Genomic DNA, 13,703 nt, shown 5'->3' on the forward strand with positions numbered 1-13,703 from the left:
AGGTTATTATTATTCCATAAATAGAGGTGACCAGCAGCTGAAAGAAAAGAGTCGAAAAAACAGAGAAGAACAGAGCAGAAGGGCGTGGAACTCGAGCAAGCAAAATCTCTAATTGAACCAACGAAAGCCAATCAAGCAGTTGGAGTAGCAGCCCAAAATTTCAGCTAATTGAGAGAAGGGAAGCTCGACGATTTGAGGTAGTTTTTTTTTTCTTTCCAAGATTCAATTTGTAATTCATGTTGTTTACAATTGATTTTGGTTTTGTTTTACTTGCTATGAGTGGCTAAATTACTTATGCTTAGTTAGACACTTATGAAACCTAGCACAAGGAATTTGAAAATTTATTTTGTTTTAAATTCGAATTTGGCATTCTTGAATTGCTTGTTTTATCGATCAGGGAATTTTTCTAAATCAATTAGATTGATCAGCTATTTAATTTAGAAATTTTCTTATAATCATCTAAGTGAAATTGAGTAATCAAATTTCTTAATTAGACTTAGAGTTGGTGATGATTAATTGGCCTGCAGCTAATTAGAGCAATTACGGATTTAATTTTAGAATCCGCTGGAGGATTTTTCTATGATTAATGCAAGGTGAAGTCTCTAAAATACTAAATGCACCTTTAATTAGTTAACGAAGAGATAATTAAAGGTAGATTCTCAATTATGAATGCTTTCTAATTGAATAAAATTTACTAGAGATAGGAAGTCGCTTCGTAAGTGATTTTTCAGCCTTGCTGCTGATTTAGTCTATTAAAATAATTTAAAGTCACAAAGGACTTGTGTTAGGTGGATTAAGGCGTCGATAACTAAGCATTCTTTCTCTTTAATTTGATAATTTTTTAGCATTCACAATTTGAGCTAAAACTTATTCGCTACTTTAGATTATTTTAGCAAACGTAGAAACATAAACCCCCATTTTTTTTCTTTCTCGCATGCATTTTACATTACCTTAATTACAACTCTCTTCAAATAGATTTAACGCAAGCTTCTTCGTGGGACGATTCCCTATTTACCCTATATTACCAGTTATTGTTGGTTGAATAGCGTATTTAATTCGGTAGTCGTAAACGACAGCTTCCATAGCTTAAATAATTTTAATTAGTAAATTTAATTAGATGTATAAATGTTTACATGAATTTTAATTAACTATTATGCTATACGTAAATAAGAAGTTGATTAAGAATTAATTATTTCATTTTACCAAGTGATTTGTTATAGTAAAATGAAGAATAGTGAAGAAATGACTAAATCATAAAATATATAAAAGTTTATAGAAATGACTAACCCTGTGCTACTTTGTTCTGCATTTCGATGCAGAAAGACATTACGATTTGTTAATTAAACATGTATACAAATTAAACATATTATTATTTTTCTTTAATTAAATAAAATTTTCATCTAAAACTTTAGTCAAGTGAAAATTAAATTTTTAAAGGAATTTTTAGAAATTCATTTTAAAAAATCAAAATTATTAAATATATTTAATTTGTAAAAACAAAATCAATACAGATAAAAAATTAGTATTTTAAAAAAAAAACTTTTTGCTTTATACATACATTGAATGCTTGCGTAATAACTTCTAATAAAGGAGAAATTACTCTACCCAACAATTTGGTAGGAAGGTGCAATTCTTATCTAATCTTCCATTTCCATCCCCTTCATAAAGAAAAAACAAAAGTAAAAATAAAAAAAATCTTCGGGCTTTCTTTGTACCATCTCTCTCGTATATTTGCAGCAATCTAATCAATCCGGTCTTCATCCTCATCGTTGTAGAAAGGTAGTGGCACTGATTTGAATGCACGAAATTTGCCCACGTTGTTCAAATGTTCATTCTCCAACCTGCTCATAAAGATATTAACCCCAAACTTAAAAGGTGACATCCACGAGAGTGAAACTCAAATTCCAATATAATAAACTATTCTCTTCTCTTCTATACATAGATATATAACATACCTGAAGAAATTCCATATCCCACGACGAATTATCTCTAGACTGGCAACAATAGCAATCAATGTTTCTCTATGCAATGATAAACTTAGATCCAAGACAGTTTGCAACCATGCAAATCTCAGCAATACATTCAAAACCTGCATTTTTATACCACCTTTGTTAAAACTGATGGCTACCCTAGCCATGTTCATGAACAGAGATATAAGAATCACACATTTTATTTTACCATTGCTCCGAAATATACACTTTTGTAAGGGATTAGAAGTCTGTCCCTCAACCAGCGGTTCTTGGACCGCCTTTGTAGTAGCCCCCAGTCGACAACAAGGTCCCAATAAGTACCATAGAGAGCCGCCATGGCTGAAAACGTCCAAGCTACTGCTTTCCAACTGGTTCCCCTGTCAAGCCCATAAGCAGTCCTCGTACACAAAGCAACAATTGTCAGAAAGTACTTCAATCCGTTGTACCCTTGCATTGGATCTTTCTCATCATGGAACCTTCGGACACACTAGCAATTGAAAAAAGAATGTTCAAGTTTCAACTCTCTCACTGTTCGTACACAGCTTAATATTTGTTTGCGTAAATTTCATCAAATGTAACCCAACTTTGTTTAATTTTTGTCACCAGTTTTTTAAACTTACAAAGATATCACTAAGGTTTTTTCGAATAATTATAAAGATGCCACTCCACTATTTACTCCATTACTTGAATAACTTGTGTCTGACTTAGTACGTTAAATGTGTCATATGTTCAAAAAGAATTTCTTCCATTTTCTAATATTAAATTATTTTTTTCTTTTTTCTTTTTTCCTTATCTTTTTCCCCTCATTTCCTTTCTTCTTCTACTTCATTTCTTTTCATTTTATTTCCCTGTCTCAACAAACCCTAACTACCGAAACATGAAACCAACTTTGGACCTAAACCAGATTTGGGTAAACCAGTTGTTGTCATAAAAATTTTCATGCTATAGTCTTTTATCATTTGCTAATGTCTCCAACATCTCCTTCCTTCAATGCAGAGAGAGGAAGAAGAAATACAAACTCAAACTAATTCAGTGAGAATGGAGGAATTTAAGAAAAGTTCAACTAGAATCAGAGGTGATGAGCAGCACCTTGATGTTAAAATATCAGCCTGCAGGAACATCGAAAATGGGCCAAATAGAACCGGGAAATGAAAGATCATGGCAAGATCAGGTGGCATTGAGGGCTTAAGTTTCTTGCTTGTAATAGAGGTGCTTACTGCTTAGTTTGAAGGATTGGAATTCTAGTCAGTTTAATTTGCCTTCATCCCTCCCTTTATTGTTATTTACTTTCTTTTCTTTTTTTTTTATCTCTTATGTAAAGAAAATATAGTTGCATTTGTTGGATTTATAAAGATAAATATAAAAATTGCTACTTCAGAATTAGATACATTCTCACTGTAAATGTAATTTACTTGCATCATATTCATGAAACATGGATGTTGCTCTACTCCACTTTTGTCCATCAGAGTAATTGAGAGGCAAGTGTCTTCCCTTACAATTATTTGTGATGTAAATGATGATTGTTGAAATGTTCCAAATTTTGTTCCTTAAGTTTTCTAAGCAATGGAAGATGATCTTAGCAGTTAGCACAGAAAATGGGGGTATTTGGAGTAAGCTGGAAAAAAAAGGTGTACTTTAACCCCTTTTTTTTTGGGTTGTTTTAGGGTGGTTGGCGGTGGAGGGATTTATTTTTAATGGAATTCAGAGTTTGGGGAATTTACTGTATGATTTCTTCTTTTTTAGGTTTTTAAAACTCTTAAGAAATTGTTTTCCCTTTTTTGAGAGTGAACTAATTAGGAGTAGGGTGAGGGTGGGATGGTGATAGACAGATGCGGGAGGAAAGCTTGAGGAAAAAGGGAGGGCGGGGGATGAAAGTGTAGTTCTAATGGAGTTTAAGATAATGGATTGTATGAAACTGTGATTTTATGTCATCTTTATTCTTTTTTAATAGTAACATGGCAAATCAGATTTTTCTTCCTAATTTTTAGTATTTTTAGTTGGATTTAATTTTTTTTAAGAGAAAAAAGTGTTCAAAAGGTGGCAACAACAGTAGCAACATGCAAGAAACCATGCAAAACTCACGTTGCATGCATGGAACCAGAAACTCAGCAGAAGCATGCTAGTGTCCATGGTGCAATTCGACAACAACATGTTTTTATTTTGTTGACTTTTGATAGTTAAAGTTGTAATCATTTTATGCTTTGGTCAGCTAAGATTAATTGTGTGCTTAGCTGATTTTGTAGCTTTTTAGGTTATTATTAAGATGATGTAAACCTTTAGTTACTTGCACAAGTAAGCTTTGTTTTCTTTCTATGTATTTTAATCTATTTATGTAAGCAACTATGTTATTATTCGGGTAATGAAGAAAACACTTTGTTCATTCATTTTTCAGCTAGCTTTGCTTCTGTTTTTAAGCTTTCAAACATTTAAACAACTGTTTTTGATTGTTTTTTGAACCGTGTTGCTAAGCTAAAAACCAACAAATGGTATCGAGAGCCTGTTGTCTTTGAGGGCTCTTGCTGTGTGTTGTGTTTGTTGAAGCTAAGTGCTTGAAAGAAAAGAAACAGGAGCTATCTTTGTTGCTCAGTGCTTGGAAGCTGCGTGAAGATGAGCTTTTCACCACCACCCCCACCTGTGTTTTCTGGTGAAAGCTACAACATATGGGCTGTAAAAATGAACATATCTACAAGCACATGACTTGTGGAATGTTGTTCAAAATGATGCAGAACCACCACCCTTGAGAGCTAATCCAAGGATAGCTCAAATAAGGCAGCACAATGAAGACTGTGCAAAGAAGTACAAGGCTATGTCATGCCTTCAAAGTGGAGTTTCAGATGTCATCTTCACAAGGATAATGGCTTGTGACACACCGAAAGAGGCCTGGGATAAACTCAAGGAGGAGTTTCAGGGTTCAGACAAGACCAGACAGCAACAACTGATCAACTTAAGAAGGGATTTTGAGAATCTGAGAATGAAAGACTCAGAAACCATCAAGCAGTATGCTGACAGAATTATGGCTACTGTCAACAACATAAGACTGCTTGGTGATGATTTTAGTGATCAGAGGATAGTTGAGAAAGTCATAACAACCCTGCCAGAGAAGTATGAATCAAAAATCTCTTCCCTGGAGGACTCGAGGGACTTATCTGCCATTCCTTTGACAGAGCTGATAAATGCTCTCTATGCACAAGAGTAAAGAAGAGCAAACAGAATGGAGGAGTATTCTGAGGGTGCTTTTCATGCTAGGAGCAGAGAGAGCTCGAGTTCGAGCTCAAATCACAAAGACAAGAAGCCTTGGTTAGAAAAGAAAGAGAGAGGGAAGAAGGAAGCTGTCAAGAAGAAGTTTCCACCTTGTGCTCATTGCAAAAAAACAACTCACCTTGAGAAATATTGCTGGTACAGGCCTGATATTCAGTGTAGAGGCTGCAAACAACTTGGCCATATTGAAAAAGTGTGTAAGAACAAGTCAAAAGCTCAGTCACAGCATCAGAGTCAAGCTCAAGCTGCTGAGGACATCGAGGCACAGGAAGAACATGTCTTCACAGCCTTCTGCTTTGCAAGCTCGAGCAAAGTCAGCAAGATTTGGCTGATCGATAGTGGATGCACTCATCATATGGCTTCAGATGAAAGCATGTTCAAGGAGCTTGACACCTGTTTTGAGTCCAATGTCGGAATTGGAAATGGTGAGCTTCTCAAGGCCAAAGGCAAGGGCAAGGCAGTGATCTGCACCAAGTCAGGTATTAAAACTTCTGCACCAAGTCAGGTATTAAAACTATCTCTGAAGTTCTTTATGTACCTGACATTGACCAGAATTTGTTGAGTGTTGGTCAGCTACTGGAGAAGGGTTATTCTCTCCTGTTTGAAGGCAAAACTTGTATAATCAAAGATGCTACTGACCAAGTGTTAGCAACAGTAGCTATGCAAGACAGAACTTTCAATGTGGATGTGAATCAGTTGCAAGCAAAAGCATATGCAGCTCAGACTGATGAGGCAGCTTGTGGCATAAAATAATGGGGCATGTGAACTACAACTCACTCAGGCAAATGCAAAAACTGAATTTGGTTGAAGAAATGGCCAAGTTCGAGCCAAAGAAAGAAGTATGTGAAGTCTGTCAACTTGGCAAGCAAACCAGACTGCCATTTCCAATCAACAAGGCATGGAGAGGCCAGGAGAAACTTCAGTTGGTTCATACAGACATCTGTGGACCAATGAAGATCAGCTCACTAAATGGCTGCAGGTACTTTGCCTTGTTCATTGATGACTGCACCAGGTTTTGTTGGGTAAGCTTCTTGAAACAAAAGTCAGATGTTACTGACTTCTTTTGCAAATTCAAAGCTTTGGCTGAAAACCAAGCCAACTGCAAGTTCAAGAGCTTAAGGTCAGACAATGGAGCTGAGTATGTGTCTCAGAGGTTCCAGAAGATTGTGATGAAGCTGGAATTCTACACCAACTGACCACTGTCTACACACCACGGCAAAATGGTGTTTGTGAAAGGAGGAACAAGACTGTCCTCGATATGGCTAGATGCCTCCTGTTTGAGGCCAAAATGCCTAACAACTTTTGGGCAGAAGCAGTAAACACATCTGTTTACTTGCTGAATAGATTGCCAACCAAAGCAGTTAAGGGTAAAACACCCTTTGAAGCCTGGTTTGGACAGAAACCAGTTATGTCACACTTGAAGGTGTTTAGATGCCTGTGTTATGCATTGGTTCCAGTAGAAAAGAGAACTAAGCTGGAGAAAAAGTCCATGCCAGGAGTGTTTATTGGCTACAGCAATGTAAAGAAGGGTTATAGGATCTTTGATCCATCAACCAAGAAAGTGATTGTAAGCAAAGATGTCAAGTTTAATGAAGCAAGCTGTTGGAAGTGGAATGGGACAGATGCAAGCTTAGTTGAAGAAGACTTGCAGGACCTTGATCTACAGCTAGCTGAGTTTGAAGATGAAGCTATGGATGATTATGATGATACACCTGTCAGAGGCACTAGGACATTGGCAGACATCTATGAGAGATGTGCTGTGACCATGGTTGAGCCATCCTACTACAATGAAGCTGCAAAAGAAAGGTGCTGGCAAGAAGCTATGAAAGCTGAACTAAGGATGATCCAAAGGAATGACACTTGGGAGCTGGTTGATAGGCTAGAAAATAGGAAGATCATTGGAGTAAAATGGGTGTTCAAGATCAAGAACAATGCAGATGGATCACTAAACAAACACAAAGCCAGATTAGTGGTGAAAGGGTATAGCCAACAGCAGAGAGTCGATTACTTTGAAACTTTTGCTCCTGTTGCAAGGCTTGACACTATAAGGATGTTGTTTGCCTTAGCAGCTCACAAACAATGGCAGGTGCATCAACTGGATGTCAAATCAGCTTTTTTGAATGGATTCCTCATGGAGGAAATCTTTGTAGAGCAACCTGAAGGGTTCGAGGTTCATGGAGAGGAACAAAAGGTCTACAAACTCAAGAAGGCCCTGTATGGCCTGAAACAAGCTCCAAGAGCTTGGTATGATCGAATAGTGCCTACTTAACAAAGCTCGGGTTCACCAAGAGCATTAGTGAACCTACTCTCTATGTCAAAAAGAATGAAGAAGAGACCATGTTGATCGTATCCTTGTATGTGGATGATTTGTTAGTCACTGGTTGCAAAAGTGAACTAATTGAGATCTTTAAGAAGCAAATGTAAAGTGTGTTCGAGATGACTGATCTTGGCTTGATGACATACTTCCTTGGCATGGAACTGAACCAGAACGAGCAATGCATCTTCATAAGCCAAAAAGCTTTTGCATCAAAGGTTTTGAGCAAGTTTTGCATGTCAAACTGCAAACCTGCCAACACTCCTGTGGCTTTAGGAGAAAAACTAACTAGCCTAAGTGATGAAGATCGAGTGGATGAAAAGAGTTATAGAAGCTTGGTTGGTTGCCTACTCTACTTGACTGCAACTAGGCCAAACATCATGTATGCTGTTGGTCTTCTGTCGAGGTTCATGCATTGCTGTACTGTTGCTCACTTTAAAGCAGAAAAAAGAGTCCTAAGGTATGTCAAAGGGACTTTGAATTGTGGAGTGAAGTTTGAGAGAGCTGAGGAGTTGAAATTGGTGGGATATTCAGACAGTGACTGGGCTGGCTCAACTGATGACATGAAGAGTACATCAGGTTACTTCTTCACCCTTGGTTCAGGTGTTTTTTGCTGGAGCTCGAAGAAGCAACAGACAGTGGCTCAATCCACTGCTGAGGCAGAATACATTGCTGCTGCATCTGCAGTAAATCAAGCCATTTGGCTTAGAAAAATGTTGTGCGATCTGAATGTTGATCAAAAGGAGGCTACAGTGATCAAGGTTGACAATCAATCTGCTGTTGCCATTACTAAAAATCCGATTTTTCATGATAAGACTAAGCATTTTAAAATTAAATATCATTTTGTAAGAGAAGCTGAAATGTCCAAAGAAGTAAGCTTGTTTTACTGTTGCTCGAAAGATCAACTTGATGACTTATTGACCAAACCAATGGCTTTTTTAAGACTTGAGCATTTGAAGAATGAAATAGGAGTCTGCTGCTTTGTAGCCAAGGAGGAGTGTTCAAAAGGTGGCAACAACAGCAGCAACATGCAAGAAACCATGCAAAACTCACGTTGCATGCATGGAACCAGAAACTCAGCAGAAGCATGCTAGTGTCCATGGTGCAATTCGACAGCAACATGTTTTTATTTTGTTGACTTTTGATAGTTAAAGTTGTAATCATTTTATGCTTTGGTCAGCTAAGATTAATTGTGTGCTTAGCTGATTTTGTAGCTTTTTAGGTTATTATTAAGATGATGTAAACCTTTAGTTACTTGCACAAGTAAGCTTTGTTTTTTTTTCTATGTATTTTAATCTATTTATGTAAGCAACTATGTTATTATTCGGGTAATGGAGAAAACACTTTGTTCATTCATTTTTCAGCTAGCTTTGCTTCTGTTTTTAAGCTTTCAAACATTTAAACAACTGTTTTTGATTGTTTTTTGAATCGTGTTGCTAAGCTAAAAACCAACAAAAAGTTGAAAATGAAGAAGAAAAATCTGAAAGTGATAGTGACGTAAAATCACAGTTTTATACAATCTAAGTTTAATGGGTATTTAAGATATTTAAGTGAAGAAATAAAAAAGAAAATAAATAATTTAAAAATAAAAATGATAGAAAATAATTTTTTTTAAACCCGTGGCATATTTAACTTGCGACGGTAGATGCACAGAACCCAAGTAATGTTATAAATGGAGTGGTATCTTCATAGTAATCAGAAAATATTAGTGGCATCTTTGTAAGTTTTAAAATGTCGATGGTAAAAGTTAAAAATTAAATAAAGTTGAGTGGCATCTAGTGTAGTGTTCTCCAGGGATTGAAACATAGATATAGAAGTGAAATACCTGAAGGAGACGAGACCAGTAGGGGACTACAGCAACGATGAAATAAAAAGTGTTGAATATGTCATTTGATTTGCATGTGTTTTGTCTGAGTTTGAAGTCTCCCCAACCATAATGGCAAATGTAATATTCCACACTTCTAAATGCTTGTACCTCACTAGTAAACTGATCTGCCAAGTAAAAATCTTGAAATTTTACCTGCATCAATATTACAAGTCACAGACCATCTTTGCTGAAAATCAACTGAAAGGTTCCCAATTCAGCTTCTTCAACAAACGATATATATTTACCTTGTAGAGGGGAGCACAGATACAGCGAAACAAAGTTCTGAGCAAGAAGAAGCGACTTGAGCGATAAAGGATGTTGAAAGGACAAAGCAATACAATTATCACAAGCTGGTTGTGAAAGCAAAAAGTAAATAGATCAAAAAATGGTTTTGCTGAATTGGGATTTGCGATTATGAAGTGAAATAGTTTTTAGTTTTTACCAAAAGCAAGCTTAAAGGAAGTAGCTCAGTTAATGCTTTATAATCTCCAGTTTTAGGGTCCATTTCCATGTCAAGGTTGGAGACCACACTGATCAGTGCTAGCGTTGCAAGGCCAAAACTCAAGAAAAGAACTTCTCGAAATCCCAGCTCTGTTCCTTGCTTGAACCCAAATATGAAGGAATAATTAACTCTGTATCGCCTCCAAAAGTATATATTCCCAGCATGCATGAGCATATGTAGAACCATGAACCCAAACAAACTGCAATGTTCATAGTTAAGATGACTTTGTTAAATTTGTCACATTTGCAGTGTAGCTGAAACAACAGTGGAGTAAAATAGTAAAAGAAAATAACCTATATACTGGAAACATGCTTTCCATGTATTGAACTCTTCCTTCCTTATCGAGGATATTGCGAGCATGTATAATCAATACCAGAGCTAGTATGAGGGCCGCTGTGCAGCCGGCAAAGAAGCCTGAAACATCAATTTTCCAATAAATATCTTCTTTAAGGGGTAAAAGGCATTTACATGGGTATAATGATTACCTGTGCCAAATGATGTACTATGCCTTTCTTTCTTCGATTTTGGTCTCAACTGGTTCATCCCTTTACTTCGGTTTGAATTTGAGAAATGTTTGATAAATGTGGCTTCTACCCTCTCCATTAGCTTAGTTACCTGAAAAAACAAGCTTATGTTACCCGATTCTTCAATTTTTCTAAAGTATCTATGTACGAATAACAATGACACTAGAATCTTGAATTGTTAATTATCAAAACCAAGGTATTTTACTAGGAAGCCACCTACCTCGTCAGAGTTGCCTATATAAGAATCATCCACTGTCCTCATATAATACTTTGATGCTCTTCTTGATGTGATCTGAGACCCATGAAAGAAGAACAATCAGTACCGACAAGCCTGGTTGAGTTGACACCAAATAATGTTTGATGTTAAGAAGGCTTATAAGTTATATACCTTATCATATTTCTTCATGATTTTAGAGAATGCTAACACATTCAAGAAGCTGTTCTTAGACACAAGCATCGAAGACTAATCAATATACATTTGTTAAAAAGTAGAAGGAAAAGGGAACCAAATACATACAATGGGTTATTAGCCATTTGTTACCTGTAGTTCTTGAGAAGCCGAAGCTTGTAATAAAATTCAATAAAGGCTTGTTTCAGTTGGTTTTGGATTTTCTTTAGGTTGTCCTTGCTAAAATTCATTTGTGTCTCGTTAGTATTGCTAGTACGGTACACTTTGGCAGCTGAGAAAGGAGCTTGAATAGCTTCATTCAACTTCACATGATTCAACACCTCTTGTGGAGCAAGTCTAATGCTGCTCATTACTTTCTTGGGGTTCTCTTCTTGAATCTCTTGGCAGCAATTACTGGATTGCTTAGCATCATTGTCTGATTCAGTTGTGCCTTGTAATGCATTCATGGAAACCATGATTTCTGCAAATGAAGCAATGGATATAAATTAAGGTGTCTCAACTGTAAAATTGAAAACAATTTCTGCAGAACTTGGAAGAAAAAGTACTTACTGTCATTAGAACCAGAAACATCAAAATTCTCTTGTAATTTATCTACTTTTATCCTAAAAGCAATTAAAGCATGCATTTGATTGGTAAGTGTTTCAGCTTCAGCCATAACTTCCTCCACCTTAGACCTGTAAAACTTGTCAACTTTATTCAACTCCTTATCAAGCTTTTTAAAGAACTCTTGCTCATATTCAGCCCCTTCTTCTGCAACCATAAGAAAAGTAGTCTCGTACTTCCCTGAGCCATTTCCTTGCACGGAATTCACAAGAATCGCTTGGTTTTCAACATCATGATCGTCGAATGAACTCCCACGTTTGTTTCGTCTCGGATCCAAACCACTAAAGCTTCTATAAAGCGTCAATGCTCGTTGAAGCCGAGTTGGGGTATCTGGTTGCCGATACTTTTGTTTCACACCATGGATTTCTTTCAAAAATGTCTTTAATGAACTGTAATCCACATAAGCTGCCTGCCATTCAGGCACCATTTGAGAAGCAAATTCCTTCCCAAACTTCATTTTATGGCAATGCGATATAGTATACTTAATTTGCTCCTCAAGTTATAGAAGGAAAAGATGAGCAAAATAGCAGAAGGAACTTGATCAATCAAAGGGGTTAGAGACACTAATGTTTTATAACTTTAGGATTTATGAAAATGAGAAGAAGGAAACTTTCACAATCTTTCAATCTCTCAGTCTACTTTTTTTTTTTTTAATTCGTAGCTTATAAAATATGCCAGCTATATGCGCCTGTAATGAACTTTAGTATTTTAGTGCATATTTTTATTTATTATGATTAATATTTGTTTTGATATTGAAACCATATATCCAAAATGTAATTTAATAAAATCATTCCATTCAAAAGATTGAGCCCATACATCAATAAAACGTGTCACCGAATCCTGTTCTTGCTTTGTTTCTTACACCTTTTCTAGCTCTCTCATTGTATATTATTTTTTTAAAGATATATATACATATTAAAAGAAATTTATATAAAAGAGGTAGCATAGTTTGAATCCATGCAAAACACATGTTTAATAAAAATTTTAATTACCATGATTTACCTTTAATTGAAACCTACTTAACTATCCCAATCAAATTGATGCAAAGGTTCATATAGCTTGGATAAATTTAAAGCAAAAATTAAAATTAAAGCGTTTATTTTTCGAAAAGTTCCCAAATATAAATTTTCTTTTACCTTTCTTTACAGGTAATAATTTTATATTCGCTCATATTTAAAATTTTAAATATTTCAAATTTATCAATATAATTCGTTGTGCTTAAATTCTTACACTTATTTACCATCTCAATCTCTAATATATGAATTTTTTAAATTTAATAAATCCAATCATAAATATCACATGTTAATATAAATTATTATACAAAATTCAGGCATGAGTCACATGATTATTGAATTCCATTTCAATGGTCTTATTCATATATTTTCAAGCACAAGGTCAGCACATAGCACAAAATCCAATTCTGTTAACGACTAGAAAAAGAGGTAAATAATTAAAAGGTTAAAATATGTAGTTAGTCTTGCACTTTAATAAAATTTAATATTTAGTCCATATACTTAAAAAGTTAAAAATAAAGTTGTCTTACTTTATAAATCTCAATTCAATAATTAAAAGTGGAAGTATTTTCTGTCAAAATTTATTAATTTGAAATTTTGATTAAGTTGTCGTTTTATGATGTGACATAAAAAAAACATATTAAATTAATAAATTTTGAAGAAATTATTAATGGCGATAATAATTAGACTATATTTTTTAAATTGAAAAAAATAAAAAGATTGAATTTTTAACTTTTAAAGTATAAAAACCAAAACTCAAATTCCATAACAGCCCATTTTAACTGCAATTAAATTAAGCTTATAATAAATTATGAAAAACAATAGCAATGTAGATTTTTGTTTAAAAACAAGATAATCAAACCGAGTAGATTATGAGCCCACACAATTCCCTGTTTGCTACTTTCATTTTAGTGTTTCATCTTTAAAAAGTAGCTCGAAGAAAAACAGGGTGAATTGTGTTTTCCTTTTTCCTTTTAATAATGGCCACGGAGTGGACAATTAATTCTTTTATATTCTTTTCACGGTTTCATTTTTTACTACTCCTAGAGAAAAATGGTAATTAACTATTTTATAATTTATATGAATTTCAAATTTCTTGACGTTAGATTTAGAGTTGTTTACAATTTTTCTTTTCTCCTACCTCATTATAATATAATTGTTCAATTATATAAAAAAATATCTTTCCATACTTTGATAGAATAAAGTTGGTAAACCTTGCGGGTCATCTTTTTTCCGCATGTTG

At 35.0% G+C, this 13,703-nt stretch overlaps 1 protein-coding gene across 1 annotated transcript; it reads right to left on the reverse strand.

Moving 5' to 3' along the window:
* Positions 1-1,458: 1,458 nt before the first annotated feature.
* Positions 1,459-12,111, reverse strand: LOC107918763 (phosphate transporter PHO1 homolog 7). Its single transcript, XM_016848348.2, has 12 exons — positions 11,394-12,111; positions 10,977-11,304; positions 10,824-10,872; positions 10,656-10,727; positions 10,397-10,526; positions 10,205-10,325; positions 9,852-10,110; positions 9,655-9,759; positions 9,368-9,562; positions 2,179-2,457; positions 1,956-2,089; positions 1,459-1,841 (listed from the first exon to the last, which is right to left on the reverse strand). Exons 1-12 carry the CDS (start codon positions 11,902-11,904, stop codon positions 1,742-1,744), a joined length of 2,283 nt encoding a protein of 760 aa, XP_016703837.1. The 5' UTR covers positions 11,905-12,111; the 3' UTR covers positions 1,459-1,741.
* Between the last annotated feature and the right edge of the window lie 1,592 nt (positions 12,112-13,703).

Source organism: Gossypium hirsutum, chromosome D13, assembly GCF_007990345.1.
Source record: "Gossypium hirsutum isolate 1008001.06 chromosome D13, Gossypium_hirsutum_v2.1, whole genome shotgun sequence".
Lineage (NCBI taxonomy): Eukaryota > Viridiplantae > Streptophyta > Magnoliopsida > Malvales > Malvaceae > Gossypium > Gossypium hirsutum.